General features: G+C 51.2%; 2 protein-coding genes across 3 annotated transcripts in view; one reads left to right on the top strand and one right to left on the bottom strand.

The window, feature by feature from the left end:
• RAX2 (retina and anterior neural fold homeobox 2) overlaps window positions 1-4836 on the top strand; it is a 53761-nt gene extending 48925 nt beyond the window's left edge. For both annotated transcript variants that reach the window (XM_066574938.1, XM_066574939.1), the window contains 2 exons: window positions 1928-2178; window positions 4396-4836. In XM_066574938.1, coding sequence (XP_066431035.1) covers window positions 1928-2178; window positions 4396-4836 — 692 coding nt within the window. The remainder of the gene's footprint in view (window positions 1-1927; window positions 2179-4395) is intronic.
• Window positions 4837-5651: 815 nt separating this feature from the next.
• Window positions 5652-20056, bottom strand: MRPL54 (mitochondrial ribosomal protein L54). The gene is made up of 3 exons (XM_066574417.1): window positions 19834-20056; window positions 14786-14942; window positions 5652-5848 (listed from the first exon to the last, which is right to left on the bottom strand). Exons 1-3 carry the CDS (start codon window positions 20051-20053, stop codon window positions 5716-5718), a joined length of 510 nt encoding a protein of 169 aa, XP_066430514.1. The 5' UTR covers window positions 20054-20056; the 3' UTR covers window positions 5652-5715.
• Window positions 20057-20154: the final 98 nt, after the last annotated feature.

The raw sequence follows: 20154 nt of genomic DNA, 5'->3' as shown, positions 1-20154 counted from the left end.
ATAGGTTTTAAGTGTTGAGTAAATCTTAAGTGTAATGCTAGTGAAACATAATTCCTTCTGAGAACCGTAGCATCTGCCATGGAAATTCAGAACATGTGGGTTTGGTACAGACAGAAATGAAAGAGAAGGCAGCAGAGGAAATGAATCCGCATGATGTATGGTGGGCTTTGTGAAGGGGATGTAAAGTTTGGAGGGTCATTTCTGTGATTATCTTGTGTAACTCCCAAGTACATACGAGCATAAGACTATAATACAATGTTTAATGGAAGAAGACAATAATTGGGTATTGTGTGAGAAAGAAGTGCAGAAGTCATGTGACTGGTTCCTTTTTGCAGGTGCAATTACCCAATGCCTATTTGATCACCTCTACTGATAAACAAGCTGTAGCGTTCGTATATTATGGCGACAACTCGCAGATTTCCCATGGTTCTGGCGAGCCAAGCTCCGATCCCCATCGGGCTCTATGATGGTTTTAGTCCAGTAGGGTACCGAGAGCGCTGGATGTTGTAGTGACAATCCAAATGCTAATATATGACCAACAGAATCAGCCTAAATTACCCGTCTGTCTTCTCTTTTGGTCTATGAAGCTCATGTGCCGTACCAGCGGTAGTCGTTGTAGATGCCCACAGCACAATATTTAAGGCTGCACCCAAATCTTTTTCCCGTCCCCTATTTGGTTTTTCTGACTTTGTTGTCAAACATACTACAAGTAGAACGCCGACAGATATACCCTTTAATACTGTAGCCAACAGGAGCCGAGAGCTTGTCCTCTCTTACACCCAAGGACTACTGTATGTTCAGTCGTTAAACAGAAGCGATAGAACGCGGCACGATGAGGAAGTAAAGCAAGACGTTGGATCTCACGGCCACTGATGGTGAATCCTCCACGTCTTCGAGGGGGAGCTGCTTCTTTAAATTAGTATTTCTAAAATGATTTTCCCGGTAAGACGTGGGACTATTTCTTCACCCGTCACAAAGCTGCAGTTGTCCGTTGAGCCACAAGTGCATTGAAGCTTGGACGCAGGTTAGCGGACACGGATACCTTACAGCACCCAGCGGTCACCGGAATCTTACATGGTTGATCTCTTCGGAGGTGTCTCCTTCTGGAAACCATCTATGTTGTTGTTTGCAAAGTTGTAGCAAGACAGAAACCTTGCTAATCCTTCAACAGTAGAGCAAATCTTCAGATAAGGAGCTTAGAGCTGGCATACCATGAGCTAACAGCAGCATGAGTGGTCCCCTGCCCGTATCCCCATCGTACCTCCCGTTGGGGACACCGAGGACACTGCTGGATGGTATTCTTCTGCATCTCTAGATCATATTAGTTCCTATGTAAATTCTCACACAGCGTTTTTAGGACAATTACCACATTTTTAGCAGCACTTTTCCTGTAGCCAGATGTGAGCTGGGAAAGATTAAACATGCCACGAACCATGCAGGGTTTGTGGGTCTTTTTTGTATCTGTGTGTTTTTTAAGGGGTTTGTGTTTTTTTTTCTGGAGGTTTGGCTTTTTCAAGCGCTCATTCTACGGGTTATTCTCTATTAAAAAAAGAGCTGAAAAAAGCACAATAACAAAAAATGCCTTCTAAAAATGCATAAAATTCCTGGTGTTTATTTACGAGACCTAAAAAAGTAAGAGAAAAAAGTGTAAAGAAAACCTTATGAAATAAAAAAGATTTTTCCTAGTGGTTCTCGCCTAGTGGTGTGTGTGATATAGATCACTAGTGTAAACTGCGGGCCGCTCGGCCTCAAGAATAAATAGGGAAAAAACATTACTGAATGTTTTTTTTAAATTAATTTTAATTATTTTTCTAACAGCCATCCCCGTCCGCAGTGACTACGGCGCACACAACATGCGTATTGAATGTATTACCGTAATCTGCTTTCATGGCCTCCTCTAATAGCATATTGTGTTCTTGTTTTATAGCATTCAGGATGTTTCTAGACAAATGTGAAGGAGACCTGTGTGACCTACGAAGTGACAATACACCCACATCATGCCCCCCAGAAGGGGAAGAGGACGAGCTTCCCAAAAAGAAGCATCGCAGAAACCGAACTACTTTCACCACTTACCAACTTCACGAGTTAGAGCGCGCGTTTGAGCGTTCCCACTACCCCGATGTATACAGCCGGGAGGAGCTGGCCATGAAAGTCAGCCTGCCAGAAGTCCGTGTACAGGTGAGAAAGGAGCAAGAGCATGACGGAGGGACTGAAGTTACTTGTTTCTGAACCTAGTTGTATAGGAAATCAAGACCAATAATTAACGTTACCCCAACATTAGCTAGGAGCCCCCAAGACTTTCTGCCAGGGGGCTTTACTTATTAGCAGCCTTTAAAAATGTTGCCAAAGAAAATTTGAAGCAAAAAGTGTTTAAAACAAAAACTAAAGAAAAAGACTACAAAAAAGTCCCCATATTTACCCAATTTTACTTCTGGTGTTACCGGCAGGGTTTCAAACTAACAATTTACGTAGGATGTCGCTAAACTGCAAAAAACCTTATCCTGTGCCTCCGAGTCATGAAGGTGGGCCGCCCCAGCCACTCACCACCCACATCATGCAGAGCGACTGCTCTCTCCTTATATAAAAGCAGGGACAGAGCGGTCGCTCTGCATACTGCGGATGGGCTGGTGCGGCCCGCCCCTGTGACTCGGAGCTATGCTCTGCGTCAAACTTCGAAATGTGTTTCTTTTGAAACGCTGTAGCATTTCAGAATACAACCTCCACAGGGGCTCTGTGCACAGTGGTCTTGGGTTCATGCTGCTTATGGTTCAGGCAGCATGAACCTGATGACAGAAACTCTTTACAAGAAAAGTTGTCTGATGTCCGTAGCAACCAATCATTTTTCAAGAGCACTATTGGAAATGAAAGCTGCACTCTAATTGGTTGCTCCGGGAAACCAATTCTTTCCTATTAGACACTCGTCATAGCTAGAGCTACACAACAGCTTTGGCTGCAACACTGGGACCACCGGGTTATCCTGTGACCTTGCAGGATGGGCGGTGCCTCACAGGTAGCAGAGATCGGCAAAGTGTTCAAAGGCATCTAGTAGATTTCACGTTCATAGGGCAACACTGTCACAACCAAAGTCTGTATGTAGCTCTAGTCTTAACCTCCTACTATATCGAAGAGTCTCTTTAAAGAGAATGTGTAGACCCCTACGGGGCAAACTGATGCCAAGAGTATTTGGCAACTGTCTGGTTTATACATGCCACCATACCTTTTGTTTTGCTATATAGAAAATTGGAACCTAATGAGGCTTCATATGTACCTTGGAGCTACAAAAAAAAAAAGTAGACGCCTCCATTTTTTTCTTTTTAAATTGGCAAACTACGAGTGACACGTGCAACTGTATAGCCTAGTGCAGTGTCCCCCACCTCCAGTCCTCAGGGACCCCCAACAGGTCATGTTTTCAGGATGTCCTCAGTGTTGCACAGGTGATGTAATTATGGTCGGTCCTCAGACATTACCACCGGTGGTCTTACCATAGGATATCCTGAAAACATGACCTGTTGGGGGTCCCCGAGGACTGGAGTTGGGAAACACTGGTCTAAAGTAAACAGAAATGCCAGCTCCCCATTACCAATCTTTGCCTTTATCTCTACACTCTTGGCTTGGGTATATCAACAGAATGTAAGTAAGACGAGACGAGTCGTTCAGGATGGAGAATAAAATAATGACTTCTTTCAGGCTTTAAAATCCATTTCTGAAGGTTGTAAAAAGCCGCTCATGTATTTCAAATGGAAACCCCAGTTGAGTAAGAAGGCTTCTGTCAGTCTTGTGAAAGGGCTTTTAATGCAGGATATATAAGTTACTTTTATTCCTCTCGTTTCACATGGCCTACAGTTGTCCGTCTGGGATATTTGTGTGACACATACATGTGTATGGTGGATGTACACTAAGTGCAGCGAGAGCAGACCGCTGCCCAGAATGATTATGTGGAACTACCAAGAAATAAGGCCAATCAATATACGGACTGCGGACTTGTGACTGGCTTAGATGCCTTCATTTTATATGGTTCTTCACTACTTCTACTGTCAGTCCTCCATGAAGCTTGCACAGATTAGTAGCGGTGTGACAAGCGTCTTCCATTATAGGAAGATATCTGGTGCAAGCCCTTCCACCCACATGTAGTCTCCACGTCACCCCCGTCCCTCATTACCCTATGTGCTTTTCCACCCTCTCCCTACTAATCCATAAACTGCTCTATCCAATTAGCAGACACTTCGAGCCGTTAATGGAATCATCATTATCAGGGATCTGGTCCCGGCAATGCTAATTGTGTTCATCCTAATGCGGCAGATATCTTGCTCTTTCTTGATAACACCTGCCACTCCGCTTGTTTATAGAATGATGCCTTCCAATCCCTCACAAATCCCCATTTCTTTTCTGGTACAGGTTTGGTTCCAGAACAGAAGAGCTAAATGGAGACGACAAGAGAAGCTGGAGTCCTCCTCAGCTAAACTCCACGACTCCCCGCTGCTCTCATTCTCAAGGACACCCATAACAACTAGTGTTGGGCCACTGGGCTCTTCCTTGCCGTTGGACCCATGGCTCACGTCCCCCATATCTGCAGCTACAACTGTCCACAGCATGCCAGGATTTATAGCTCCTTCCCAAAATCTTCAATCACCATACTCTGGCCACACTTTCCTCAATAGCGCACCTCCGATGACCTCTATACAGCCTCTAAGCAGCGGTCCTTACCAGTGCATGGGCAGCTTTGTGGACAAGTTTCCCCTAGAAGAGTTAGACCAAAGGAGCTCCAGCATTGCTGCACTTCGTATGAAGGCCAAGGAACATATTCAGACCATAGATAAAACTTGGCAGCCAATCTGAACTCTGATCGCACGTCTCGGGTCAAAGTGAAATAAAGAATTCACTAAAAGCACAAAAAATAATAAACTATTACGGAATTGCAAAGTTAAAGGACTATCAAAAACTAAGGAGCGACATAGGACTGTTTAGCATGAGGGGTCAACGCGCTAAGAATCGTAGAAGGGGATTCTGCAGCGTCTGCCACATCACACTGGATGCAGAAATATATACGGTCCTTCTTGATTGTTTTTTTTTCCAAAACTATTTTTTCTAAAATAAAAGAAAAATCAAAGTATAAAATTGTGCAACTTCTTTCGTATCCACATGGTTTAGAATCTCTCTGTAGTTCTGGAGGGACTAATGGTAACCTCGGCATGCATGAACACACAGCATGCTGCATTGACTCCGTCACTCCAGATCTCGGGTGAAGCCGATGCATGTTTGTACACCTCGGCATCATCATGGCATGTAGCGAACCATTTACTAAGTACCTGGCCCCATACCCCTGGGAGAACAATGCACCTACACACATGCATACAAGTCCAAGTTAAGCGTGTAAATCATAGCCTAGAACAAACCAAAGCCTCTTCGCAAGGGTAGATAAGTGACCCCCTTCCCATTCAGGTTTAACAAAGTGGAATTAATTAGGCTTGAACAGGGAGACCGCGGGAGTCCTCGCAATAGCGTCAGTCCCAGGGACAAGTTAGGAGGACATTCCACGTCTGATACATTTAGACTACAAGACCTCCATTTTTCTAACTGCCTTTATATATAAGATCTGCTTCTCACACACATTGCTTTAGGTTATGGCGATTATATACATTGGATACACAGTATAGAAAGAGAAATCCTTTATTTGTGATTCCCAGCAGGTTTATTACTGTCTGAGATAACAGGCTACTAAAACTTCTTGGTCTTGGCGAGACGATTGTTTCTCCACATGTGCAGCTTTCGTAAAAGTTTCCAGTATTCAGGAGTATCCGGACTTCTTTCCTCCAAAGATTTAGGGGGTCCCAAATTCAGCTGGAAAAGCCTAAGAAAACACAAAATACAAGGCAAAGCGGGAAAAAAACCAACTTCAGAGCAGCCGTTTACAGAATCAAGTCATACAATTAGTAATGTACTGTATAGGAAAAGGCACTATGAGCAGATCTGATGCTGTGACTTAATACAGACACCTAAAGCTAATCTCCGCACATCATCGTGGGGGAAACTAAAGGAAACATGGCAGGAAAAGAAAAAAGACTAAATTAATTCCCGGGTAGAAATGTCCTCCTGCAGCGAGTTGTCTTACCGTTAGTCACAGGATTAGGAGGGGGTCATCTGACCTCCTGCGGCACACCACTTTTTTTAAATAATTAAAAAAAAAAGATTTTTCATTTTAAACTGCAACAATGTATCTGTACACGGCGCCCTATGTCTGGTGTATACACAGTATCACATGCAGCCACTTCACAGAGGCTGAAAGAGAAGGTCCTTTTGGCCTCCACTGGATTGGAATGCAGCGGCAGAGACTGGGGCAGGAGGAGATTTTTCTGAAACTGTCTAAAAGAAACTCTGTCTTAGTTGCCACTAACAACCAATCACAGAGCAGCTTTCATTTTACTGGAGCAGAATACAAAATGAAAGCTGCTCTGTGATTAGTTGTTTAGCAGCAACCAGGACAGGTTTTCCCCATGTCGCATGTTCAGTTCAGCCTATTATCCTGCAGTGTGGAATCAGGAGGAAATCCATGAATCAACAAGCTTTCTCCAGAGATCTAGTGACTGTGGCTTGTAATATTACTACACTTTAGGAAGGCGTCCGGGCCCCTCAAAGCCTTATTGAATTTGCCATCACTGTGTCCTAAGCTAGAAAGTTCCATAGTCTCACTGCTCTAACAGTAAAGAACCCCCTTCTATGTTCTTGTGGAAACCTGCTTTCATCTAGATGTGGAGAGTGTCCCCTTATTACAGTGCTGAGTATAATAGATGATGGGAGAGATCTCTGTACTGACCCCTGATATATTTATACATAGTTATTAGAGCGCCCCCTTGTTACAGTCCTGTGTATAATAGATGATGGGAGAGATCTCTGTACTGACCCCTGATATATTATACATAGTTATTAGAGCGTCCCCTTGTTACAGTCCTGTGTATAATAGATGATGGGAGAGATCTCTGTACTGACCCCTGATATATTATACATAGTTATTAGAGCGTCCCCTTATTACAGTGCTGAGTATAATAGATGATGAGAGAGATCTCTGTACTGACCCCTGATATATTATATATAGTTATTAGAGCGCCCCCTTGTTACAGTCCTGGGTATAATAGATGATGGGAGAGATCTCTGTACTGACCCCTGATATATTATATATAGTTATTAGAGCGCCCCCTTGTTACAGTGCTGGGTATAATAGATGATGAGAGAGATTCCTGTACTGACCCCTGATATATTATATATAGTTATTAGAGCGCCCCCTTGTTACAATGCTGGGTATAATAGATGATGGGAGAGATCTCTGTACTGACCCCTGATATATTATATATAGTTATTAGAGCGCCCCCTTGTTACAGTCCTGGATATAATAGTTGATGGGAGAGATCTCTGTACTGACCCCTGATATATCTATACATAGTTATTAGAGCGCCCCCGTGTTACAGTGCTGGGTATAATAGATGATGGGAGAGATCTCTGTACTGACCCCTGATATATTATACATAGTTATTAGAGCACTCCCTTGTTACAGTCCTGGGTATAATAGATGATTGGAGAGATCTCTGTACTGACCCCTGATATATCTATACATAGTTATTAGAGCGCCTCCTTGTTACAGTCCTGGGTATAATAGATGATGGGAGAGATCTCTGTACTGACCCCTGATACATCTATATATAGTTATTAGAGCGCCCCTTGTTACAGTCCTGGGTATATAAGATGATGGGAGAGATCTCTAGACTGACCCTGATATATTATACATAGTTATTAGAGCACCTCCTTGTTACAGTCCTGGGTATAATAGATGATGGGAGAGATCTCTGTACTGACCGCTGGTATATTATACATAATTAGAGCGCCCCATTGTTGCAGTCCTGGGTATAACACATGATGAGAGAGATCTCTGTACTGACCCCTGATATATTATATATAGTTATTAGAGCGCCCCCTTGTTACAGTCCTGGGTATATTAGATGATGGGAGAGATCTCTGTACTGACCCCTGATATATCTATACATAGTTATTAGAGCGCCCCCTTGTTACACTCCTGGGTATAATAGATGATGGGAGAGATCTCTGTACTGACCCCTGATATATTATATATAGTTATTAGAGCGCCCCCTTGTTACACTCCTGGGTATAATAGATGATGGGAGAGAGCTCTGTACTGACCCCTAATATACATAGTTATTAGAGCGCCCCCTTGTTACAGTCCTGGGTATAATAGATGATAGGAGAGATCTCTGTACTGACCCCTGATATATCTATACATAGTTATTAGAGCGCCCCCTTGTTACAGTCCTGGGTATAATAGATGATGGGAGAGATCTCTGTACTGACCCCTGATATATCTATACATAGTTATTAGAGCGCCCCCTTGTTACAGTCCGGGGTATAATAGATGATGGGAAAGATCTCTGTATTAACTCCTGATAGATCTTTACAGTTATTAGGTCGCCCCTCAGAAGTCTTTTTTTTTTAGACTAAACCCCAGTTTTGACAACCTCTCTGGGTCTTGTAGTCCGCCCATTCCATTTATTACTTTAGTTTTCCGCTTTTGAACCAGCTCAAGCTCTGATATGCGCCTCTTGAGTAATGACTGGCCTAACCAGTGACTTGTAAATAGGAATAACATTGTTCTCGTCATGCGCCCCTAGACCTCTTCTGATGTTCCCTATGATCCTATCTGCCTTGGCAGCAGCTGCCTGACACTGGTTGCTCCAATTTAGCTTACATTTAACTAAAACCCCCAAGTCCTTCTCCATGTCGGTGTTCCCCAGTGGTTTCCCTTGTACTGTGTAATGGTGACGTGTTTCCTGCCCGTGTGCAGAACCTTACATGTATCCGTGTTACCCCTCCCTCCATTATCCACGTCGTGGGGATCCGCCGATGCCCAGATCATGGACAATGCATGCCAAGGATTATCCTGTGACCAATGGATATAGAGATCATAGCCCTCACTCGCTGCAACTGAAAATAGGAACAGTTTACAGAGGCTTTCTGATGGGTTTAACAATGGATTAGAGGGTAGATAACTGTAAGAAAGAGGAAAAAACCTTACAAATGGCCGCCGCTCTGGACCTAGAAGATCCTGCAGTAGTCGTGCTGTTCACCGATCATGTGACCATTGTAGCCAATCACTGGCCTTTGTGTCGTGTGCATGAACAGCTTGTGACTACTGGAGACCAGCAATTTGCTGCAGCAGTCATGTGACCAATGAATGGCACGTGACCCCTGCAGGCGCTTCTGGGGGCTGAGCTCCGCATTCAGGACATTTACAATTAAAAACCTCCCCTTTCATTCTAGTTCTGACACTGGGTCACATGGTATGGCCTCTTTGTGCCCGTCACATCATTGGCAGGGGGCTGGCTGTTCCTCCCCTCTAAATTATTAGGCCATCCCTCTTCTCTGCATTGTTTGTAACAGATGGGGGTGGCTTAAAACTAGTGAAACAGCCAACCTACCGCAATGATGCGACTGTCCGTACCACATGACCCGGTGTGGGAATCGGGCCGTGAGTTGAGGCTGTAAACGCAGCAGGTCTGGGTGAAGAGTCTTTCTCCATGAACAAGCCCTTAAAAATGGATTGTGCCCAGAAGAAGGTTATTCCCTGATAGCATTCTAATCAATGACTCAACGGGGGTTTGACTGCCGGGACCCTCCCCGATCCGAAGGTCTCCACATCAATTGGAAGTGCCACGATTGCCAAGCGCTTCAATTCTATCTCTATCGTTCCCATGGAAATAAATGGAACGGGCGTGCGCATGTGTAATCTACACTGAGACATTTGGCAGGTCCTGGGGGTCAGAGCCCAATCTATTGGGGTGTCCTGGGGAAGGGGGGGGGGGCGGAGCCCAATCGATTTGAAAGCTATCTCCACTTTGAGCCCACTTGTTTTATCTATTGAGTCCTCAGCCCGACACGGGTCTCCCTCCTTGATGCAGAATATCCCCACATGTACAGGAGATCCGATGCCCAGAGGAGTTTGTGGTGTAATGGAGGATTCATATGTTTACAGCAGGTCTTATTCCGTCGTGTCATTCAAGTCAATGGATGTGCAGAAGAAAGGAGCGAACACGGAGGAACCCAGAGGGACGGCTTTCATGGATCATTGCTAAGTAATTTGCAATTACAGAAAACAAACCGAGCCTCACTGAGCTTTGGATCCGACTGCGGACATGAATGTGTGTGACCCACGGCCAGAGCAGCTAGGGGATCCGACTGCGGACATGAATGTGTGTGACCCACGGCCAGAGCAGCTAGGGGATCCGACTGCGGACATGAATGTGTGTGACCCACGGCCGGGGCAGCTAGGGGATCCGACTGCGGACATGAATGTGTGTGACCCACGGCCGGGGCAGCTAGGGGATCCGACTGCGGACATGAATGTGTGTGACCCACGGCCAGAGCAGCTAGGGGATCCGACTGCGGACATGAATGTGTGTGACCCACGGCCGGGGCAGCTAGGGGATCCGACTGCGGACATGAATGTGTGTGACCCACGGCCGGGGCAGCTAGGGGATCCGACTGCGGACATGAATGTGTGACCCACGGCTGGGGCAGCTAGGGGATCCGACTGCAGACATGAATGTGTGTGACCCACGGCCGGGGCAGCTAGGGTGTCCGACTGCGGACATGAATGTGTGTGACCCACGGCCGGGGCAGCTAGGGGATCCGACTGCGGACATGAATGTGTGTGACCCACGGCCGGGGCAGCTAGGGGATCCGACTGCGGACATGAATGTGTGTGACCCACGGTCGGGGCAGCTAGGGAATCCGACTGCGGACATGAATGTGTGTGACCCACGGTCGGGGCAGCTAGGGGATCCGACTGCGGACATGAATGTGTGTGACCCACGGCCGGGGCAGCTAGGGGATCCGACTGCGGACATGAATGTGTGTGACCCACGGCCGGGGCAGCTAGGGGATCCGACTGCGGACATGAATGTGTGTGACCCACGGTCGGGGCAGCTAGGGGATCCGACTGCGGACATGAATGTGTGTGACCTACGGCTGGGGCAGCTAGGGTGTCCGACTGCGGACATGAATGTGTGTGACCCACGGCCGGGGCAGCTAGGGGATCCGACTGCGGACATGAATGTGTGTGACCCACGGCCGGGGCAGCTAGGGGATCCGACTGCGGACATGAATGTGTGTGACCCACGGCCGGGGCAGCTAGGGTGTCCGACTGCGGACATGAATGTGTGTGACCCACGGCCGGGGCAGCTAGGGGATCCGACTGCGGACATGAATGTGTGTGACCCACGGCCGGGGCAGCTAGGGTGTCCGACTGCGGACATGAATGTGTGTGACCCACGGCCAGGGCAGCTAGGGGATCTGACTGCGGACATGAATGTGTGTGACCCACGGCCGGGGCAGCTAGGGTGTCCGACTGCGGACATGAATGTGAGAGACCCGCGGCCGGGGCAGCCAGGGGATCCGACTACGGACATGAATGTGTGTGACCCACGGTCGGGGCAGCTAGGGAATCCGACTGCGGACATGAATGTGTGTGACCCACGGTCGGGGCAGCTAGGGGATCCGACTGCGGACATGAATGTGTGTGACCCACGGCCGGGGCAGCTAGGGGATCCGACTGCGGACATGAATGTGTGTGACCCACGGCCGGGGCAGCTAGGGGATCCGACTGCGGACATGAATGTGTGTGACCCACGGTCGGGGCAGCTAGGGGATCCGACTGCGGACATGAATGTGTGTGACCCACGGTCGGGGCAGCTAGGGGATCCGACTGCGGACATGAATGTGTGTGACCCACGACCGGGGCAGGCAGGGGATCCGACTGCGCACATGAATGTGTGTGACCCACGGCCGGGGCAGCTAGGGGATCTGACTGCGAACATGAATGTGTGTGACCCACGGCCGGGGCAGCTAGGGGATCCGACTGCGGACATGAATGTGTGACCCACGGCCGGGGCAGCCAGGGGATCAGACTGCGGACATGAATGTGTGTGACCCACGGCCGGGGCAGCTAGGGGATCCGACTGCAGATATGAATGTGTGAGACCCACGGCCGGGGCAACCAGGAGATCCGACTGCGGACATGAATGTGTGTGACCCACGGCCGGGGCAGCTAGGGGATCCGACTGCGGACATGAATGTGTGACCCACGGCCGGGGCAGCCAGGAGATCCGACTGCGGACATGAATGTGTGTGACCCACGTCCGGGGCAGCTAGGGGATCCGACTGCAGACATCAATGTGTGTGACCCACGGCCGGGGCAGCTAGGGGATCCGACTGCGGACATGAATGTGTGTGACCCACGGCCGTGGCAGCCAGGGGATCCGACTGCGGACATGAATGTGTGTGACCCACGGCCGGGGCAGCTAGGGGATCCGACTGCGGACATGAATGTGTGTGACCCACGGCCGGGGCAGCTAGAGGATCCGACTGCGGACATGAATGTGTGTGACCCACGGCCGGGGCAGCTAGGGGATCCGACTGCGGACATGAATGTGTGTGACCCACGGTCGGGGCAGCTAGGGGATCCGACTGCGGACATGAATGTGTGTGACCCACGGCCGGGGCAGCTAGGGGATCCGACTGCGGACATGAATGTGTGTGACCCACGGCCGGGGCAGCTAGGGGATCCGACTGCGGACATGAATGTGAGAGACCCGCGGCCGGGGCAGCTAGGGGATCCGACTGCAGACATGAATGTGTGTGACCCACGGCCGGGGCAGCTAGGGGATCCGACAAGTTCACTTTAAAGACTCTTCACCTAAAAATAGTTACCACTAGTATTCAGGAGGTCTGCCTAATGATACAGCTGGTTCAGTAGACTACATTGGGGCTTCGCAAACTCTGAGGCGCCTCCTAGTGGTTGGTGATGTTATTATATGCTGCACAAACCTCTCTGGCTGCTCCACTCTCTGGTTTAGCTCTAATCCCCACGTCTTCTGTGCTCGCTGTTATGTTACTGGCATCAGGGGACAAATTTTAAGGTAAATTCAGATCATTTTGGTGCAGAATACGATCGGCAGTGAAGCCCAGACCTCCGCTTGTCCTGTAGGCCAGAGAACTAGACAGAACCTGCTGCAGGTGGGGGAAAGACTGCTTATGCCAGCACGGGGCAGGGGGCCGGACCCCATGACCCCGGAGGACCCTTCAAACTGCCATTCTAGGCTCTGCAGCGGCTCCCGGTGGTAGCTCACGTGTCAACATGCTGCATAAGTGCAAACAAAATTGCAGCATGTCCCGTTTCAGCGCGTATTAAGCGAACATAAACGCCGCGATAGTACATGGCGATGAGCGGCACCAGCCGGTACGTAACGTCATTTAGTCTCACGCGCTGCTAGATACGCTCTATGAGCCCGTGTCCGTCCATACAGGGTGCAAGGCTGCGGAATCCCGGCAGCAGCATAGTGGAGACCATGTCACTGACCCTCATCCACACCCGGTGATAAACACTGCAGATTAACGGGTGGATATCACATCCCCTTACACTGCGGATTTAACCCTTTGCAATCACATGGTGAAATCCACAGCAAATTCACATATAACACATGGATGTTACCCAAATCCGCTGCAGGTTGCAGCAAATTCTGCAAACTACACCCTGGCCGGAGCGGATTACAGCAGGGAGCCCAGGCGTGACCCTACATACAGCCCCGTGATTGTACTGCGCACCCACGCAGGCGGTCATGTGCCGTACACCTTTACTGCGTATACATTTCCTGTGCCGCCGCTTAGCGATGACACGGATACCCGCGCCCGTACGCATCGTAATTGTGCCAATAGAGAACGACGGCTCTAGATCGCCGACATCCGTGGTAGAATAGAACCTGCTGCGGTTTGTTTTCCGCTCGCAGATTATACGATTCCAACCCTCTAATGTGATTGGACCGGCGTATAACAATGCCTGGGATTGATTTTGCGTATTAGCGCGGATCATACGCTCACGGCATTTGTAATTCACATCCGGTCGTGCGAGCCCGGCCCAATGCTGCTAAGAAGACAACGCAAAGAAGAAAAGCCCAGAAAACAGATCTGATCCTTGATTGTTTGTGCTACACTGTTGCGTGGGGTTTATACAGGGTGCCGGGGGGCCGCAGCCAGATGGCTTTATAATCAGGGCTACTGGAGGGCCACAGATCACACTTATTCTATGGAGTTACAAAGTGTTCCTCCTGGGGGATTGGTTACAAGGTGATGGTTTTGGTGCGCCGGCTCTAGAACTACTGCGTTTCCCTGAAAATAAGACCCCGTCTTATATTAATTTTGGCCTAAAGAGAGGCCCTAGGTCTTATTTTCAGGGGATGTCTTACCTAGGAGGCTCGGTCCAGGTCCTTCCCGCTGTTCTCCGGAGCTCCAACACGCTTCTTCCAGTCCTCAGCCGCCCACAGAAGATCATTTCCTGGTTACGGGATTCATAGATCCCGTCTCCAGGAAGCAATGGCTGCGATTGGTTCTCGAGTGCTGCTCAGCCAATCACAGCCATCGCTTCCTGGAGGCGAGATTTATGAATCCTGTAACCAAGAAGCAATCTTCTGTGGGCAGCTGAGCACTGCAGCAAGCACGCTGGAGCCCAGGAGAGCAGCGGGGGGACCCGGACCGAGCCTGCTAGGTAATGTTTTTATTTTTTATGTAATGCAGCTAGGGCTTGCTTTCAAGGTAGGGCTTATATTTCAAGACCCCCAAAAATCCCTTCCAAAAACCAAGGGAGACTTATTTTCAAGGTAGGCCTTATTTTGGGGAAACAGGGTATATTCCTCCCTGCAGCCTAAAGAATGGAGGTAAAACAGTGAATTACCAGTCAGGATACTGAGAATCCTCCTTCAGCTTGACATCTGCTCCGGACTTGTATATATTGACTCCCATGGCGTGTGTGGTCAGGATAGCGGGGTCTTTACACACTTCAGGCCCTTTCTGGACCTCTTTAACAAATCCTTTTCCCTTTCCTTTAATAACTGTGAAGAAAACGAGATGGTTACTTCCCAGAAGGGTCTGTAATACATGTAACAAGGCATATCGCACAGACGCTGCACGGCCCCGGACACAGCCATGTCCTACAGAGGAAGCTGCTCCTCCCGCCATCTGCTGGGCTTTTCTACTTCTTTACACTTCACTTCTGCTTTACATTTTAAGGAGGTTAACTCCTTCGCAGGGCTGCCCAGTTGTAAACTATTGATGGCCTATATAATAGTAGAGCAGCAGAGGTTTGCTGCCAGGGACCTCCACTGATCAGCTGTTCACCAGGAAGCAGACAGCTCCGTTCCCATCGCAGTGGCCTGGGGTGGTATTACAGCCAAAATCCCATTGATGCAAGCAGAACCGGTGCCTATATTAAACCAGGAAAGTCCATCAATAGTTTATAACTGGACAATTCCTTTAAAGAACGGCCTATTCTAGGCCCTACCGGTCAACCACATTTTTTATTTTTATTTTTTTAACTGAAGTTCATACCTTTACTTGTTTTGTCAACAGCGACATTAAGGGCTTGTTTTTCTTTTGCAGGACAAGTTCTGTGTTTAATTGAATCATTTTAGGGTACATATAATGCATTGTAGAACTTTGCTAACTTTTCGGGGAAGGGAATAAAAAAAAAACAAAACTCCACAATTGTATTTTAGATTTTATACTTGCGACGGTGTTCACGGGGCGATAGAAATAACTAATCTCTGGGGCCGCACAACTATGGCGATACGAAACTTAGGCAGTTTTTTTCATGACTTACTACTTTTTCATACTACAAACCATGTTAGAAAATGGGCTTTTGAGCCTCAATGACAGATCTATCGAGACGTCATCCTGCAATGTCTACATACCGCGATACGCAGAAGCTGCAGGAGTCAAACAGCGCAAAAGTCTGAATGAAACCTCCCCCCCCTCCATAAAAGTGTCCAGAGCCTTCAGATCCAGCAGAGAACCCACTTCAATGTAAGGCCGTATTCAGACAAGTTGTGCCCAAGAAGCTGTACACCCAGTACCCGCTGCCCCCTGCAGGCAATATGGCTGCCCCCTGGCCCAGCATACTATCTGTCTCTCTTATCAGCCATTTGCCTCGTGTTTTTTCCACCGACTTCAGAGCGCCAGAAAGCGCTGCTGCAGCCAACAGTGGGGGCTCATGAACTGGGCGGGCACACTAGGTGGGGAGCTCCCGCCTGCCCGCTCCTCACTGCTCAGGGGCAGTGCCAGTGGTAGCAGAGGAAGCTCTTATATAGGCAAGCCATCAGCAGAACAGCCACCGTTCCACCGGATCAAGTCCCATGGTGGGCCATAAAGATGCAATAAGGACCAAGTAAAGGTTCCCTGTGCGGCTGTGGTAAGGAATAGCGCTACTGTGCCCGGGTCATCCCTTTAAAAATAGGAGCTTTTAACCCCTTAAGGATACCGCTCCCCCACCCCCATCCATTTTTGGCTTTTACATCATAACTCTTCTTCTTATTTCTGGCCCCCTAGTAGTTCTCGCGGGACGTCCCGGAGTTTCCATTGAAGTCACAGGACTTTTCCATGGACTTCTATCACATTTTCCTCACAGACGGGGTGACCAACAATCGGCACATCGGGGGTTCTTCCCTTTTCTTTCGGACGCCGTTAAACCTCCGGGGTAATAACGCGTTACTTTGATAGATCGGACTTTTATGGACGGAGTGATGCCAGATATATTTTGGGGGTTTTATTTACATTTTTTAATTATAAATACGGTAAACGGAATTTTATTTCTTACTTTTATTAGCTTTTATTTTTTTCTATTAATAAAACTATTTTTTTTTTTTAAGTCCCCAGAAGAGAGACGAACCGGCGACGGCCCGATGGCTCCTGCAGTGTGATGTCATAGTATTACATCATACCGCCATCTGCCAGGCAGTCTATCCTGCCACGAAACGGGCACGGCTTGATAGGCAATAGCAACCCTGAGGGTTTCAGAAGGCCTGGCTGCCATGGCAACTGAACAGCACCCCATGATCTCATAGGGGAGGGGCCATTCGGGACCCCCAAACATTGATTGGGGTATTTAAAGGGTTAACAGCTGCGCTCAGCGGTTTTGCTATCCATAGTCGTCGTAGGCGGCTGTCAGAAACATCCGTCACCTGCGCTGTATGGAGAGGGGTTGACCCGCCATCTCCTTCTGTACAAACACTGAACCTCCATGATGTAACTGGACGGCCAGGAGTGTTAAGGGGTTAAACTGAAGGGGTTAAATAAAATCCTCCCCGAGACCCCGAGACGTCCCGCAGATCGCCGCTGCCTTTAAGAACTGCAATGGTGCCAAGTCCACACATCCCGCTGCCCGCACTGTTGGATGCCCACTACGTCCTGATAGATGAAAGCATGGCGGCACAGAAGGAAGCCTCGGCGTCTGTCATCAGTGCTGAGAGGGGTCATGGGCTCACCGTGACCAGTGCTGCCAGCCGGGGGTGTAGAGCACAGCCTCAGGTGTGACTAGGGCCATGGGATGGCTCTGCGGCACCCGATAATGTATGTGGTACCCGCTATATGTTGGTCACAGACATCATACACGGGCATGGCGGCTTTACACGGTGCAGGGACGGTTGTTCTGTGTGGATGCGGCCACCATTAGGCTGCTGTAAGCCATTGTGCTCTTTCAGTATCTGGCCGGCAGCTGTGCAGGTAGGTGCGTGCTTGTTTGGCGTGTGCCCCGCCCACTTGAAGCTCATTGGTTCCTGAAAACACATGAAACCGTGAGAGCAATCCTAAAGAGAGTCCCGGCCGATCTGCAGGGAGCTCCGCGCTGCCCCCCCCTGGTTCTGGCCCGGCAACCGCTGCGCCCCCCCCCCCCCCCCCCCGGCTGGTTCTGGCCCGGCGGCCGCTGCGGCCCTCCCCCCCCCCCCCGGTTCTGGCCCGGCGGCCGCTGCGGCCCTCCCCCCCCCCCCGGTTCTGGCCCGGCGGCCGCTGCGGCCCTCCCCCCCCCCCCGGTTCTGGCCCGGCGGCCGCTGCGGCCCTCCCCCCCCCCCCCGGTTCTGGCCCGGCGGCCGCTGCGGCCCTCCCCCCCCCCGGTTCTGGCCCGGCGGCCGCTGCGGCCCTCCCCCCCCCCGGTTCTGGCCCGGCGGCCGCTGCGGCCCTCCCCCCCCCGGTTCTGGCCCGGCGGCCGCTGCGGCCCTCCCCCCCCCGGTTCTGGCCCGGCGGCCGCTGCGGCCCTCCCCCCCGGTTCTGGCCCGGCGGCCGCTGCGGCCCTCCCCCCCCCGGTTCTGGCCCGGCGGCCGCTGCGGCCCTCCCCCCCCCCCCCCGGTTCTGGCCCGGCGGCCGCTGCGGCCCCCCCCCGGTTCTGGCCCGGCGGCCGCTGCGGCCCTCCCCCCCCCCCCCCCCCAGGTTCTGGCCCGGCGGCCGCTGCGGCCCTCCCCCCCCCCCCCCCCCCGGTTCTGGCCCGGCGGCCGCTGCGGCCCTCCCCCCCCCCCCCCGGTTCTGGCCCGGCGGCCCCCCCCCCCCGGTTCTGGCCCGGCGGCCCCCCCCCAGTTCTGGCCCGGCGGCCGCTGCGGCCCCCCCCCCCCGGCTGGTTCTGGCCCGGCGGCCGCTGCGGCCCCCCCCCCCCCGGCTGGTTTTGGTCCGGCCAGAGAGGTCCACGTGAAGCCCGCATGTATTTATGTGCGATCAGTGGGCTTGTGTTGGGGAGGAGTCATGATTTTGTACCGCGCATGGCGGCGTGTGCGAGATTCGGCACAGTTTTGCCGTCATCCGTGGCAGTACACCGGGTCACCGCCGGCTCCAGACCATAAAGCGCTGCATGACCTCCACATCTTACGGCCGTGAGTCGACCTAAGGTTTGAGGAGAGCGCCTCCCGCCTGTCTCTACGGGGAGCGAGCGCACAGCCTTGTGAGAAGAGAGGAGGTCTCGGGGCGTAGCAGGCCAAGGTGATGGCAGAGTGTGGCACTGCGCCAGTCAGAAGGGGCAAAGCAAGAGATCCTGGAGGAGTCAGACCTGGGAATGTCACAGCAGCAGATGAGGAACCGCGGATGGACGTGAACGCTGCCACAACGGTGCTCTCTGTTATCAGTCACTAAGAGGTACCAGACCGGTGGCACATCCGCGTAGGAAGCTCCGCCTCAAAATACCAGCAGACAACCGGCGGCACGCAGGGCTTTATCTTCCATCCAAGAGCCGGGCAGCTGAGCGGAAAGCCGACTGACCGCCATATAGTGCCGGCACCGCCCGGGGTCTGGGTCCAACGCTTTACCTCTTGGCACACGTGGCTGAATCCGGGCGCAGAAGGACCGGCTCCCCGCTTTACCTGCAGGTCACCGCCAGCACTTGGCAGAGGGGTGGGGCCAACTTGGATTCTGAGCTCCGGCGCACCTGCACACCTCTGATCCGCCACTGCAGGATGATTGGCGCTAAAGGGGAGGAAGCGGTCATAGTGCAGCGCGCTGCGTCAGGGCTCACACTAGCCGTTTCCGTGGTCGCACTTGCTCCGTACGGGCACCTCCCCAGCCACCATCTTGGATAGCGTACGGCACATTCTTTTTTTTGCAACCGCCATGGGTGAAAACAAAGTTTATTACGGCGTATTTTATACATAGTAATAGGTGGTAAACCCGCTCAGTGACCAGCGCCCTGCGGAGGGGCGGCATTCAGGCCTCGCTCACACGGCGCCGCTGCAGTTCAGTTTATGACATCCGGCACGTTCACAAGCTGCGGCCGTCCCATTCAGGGCGCTCACGCCGCAGGGTCACACCGGGCGCTGACACTAACACGCAGCTGCTGTCTATACTGACCGGATTACCGCCCCGCCATGGGGGTCACACGTAAATACTGCGGCTGAACACCCCAATATAAACCATGCCGGAGCAGGCAGCCCTTATACAGGCCACCATAATGCGGGTGTGGCCCTCCCCTCTCACCCGGCTTCTTGGCATACCCCCGCGGGTGGGCGGCTGCCCCGGGCCGGCTGACGAGTGCACCCACCGCCCTCCACACCGCTCTGCCGGCCATCTCCCACGTGCCACCACTTCCGGCCGCGCTGCACCACGGGACTTGTAGTCTTTTCCGGCCCCGCTGCATCACGGGACTTGTAGTCCTCCCGCCGAGGACGCTCCACCTTTCCGGCATTCTGTGCCCCATGCCCGTAATATGCATGCCGTAAACTAGACTTCTCCCCGCTAGTCCGGCCCGGGGTCCTGCGGGCTACTCGTCCGCCTTCTATGCTAGCAGTCCGGCAAGAA

Source organism: Eleutherodactylus coqui, chromosome 7 (assembly GCF_035609145.1).
Source record: "Eleutherodactylus coqui strain aEleCoq1 chromosome 7, aEleCoq1.hap1, whole genome shotgun sequence".
In the NCBI taxonomy this organism is placed as follows: domain Eukaryota; kingdom Metazoa; phylum Chordata; class Amphibia; order Anura; family Eleutherodactylidae; genus Eleutherodactylus; species Eleutherodactylus coqui.
The sequence above is the reverse complement of the archived record's forward strand: the minus strand, read 5'-3'. Positions and strand labels throughout refer to the sequence as shown.

Bases quoted from the DNA above. Each gene is read 5' to 3' on its own strand.
- MRPL54 (XM_066574417.1), bottom strand. From the start codon at position 20,053: ATGGGGCACAGAATGCCGGAAAGGTGGAGCGTCCTCGGCGGGAGGACT. The intron at 14,943-19,833 runs GTGAGAGGGGAG...TTTTCTTCACAG, and splicing joins GGGGTATGCCAAGAAGCCGG to TTATTAAAGGAAAGGGAAAA. The intron at 5,849-14,785 runs GTAATTCACTGT...GTGTTTTCTTAG, and splicing joins GATTCTCAGTATCCTGACTG to GCTTTTCCAGCTGAATTTGG.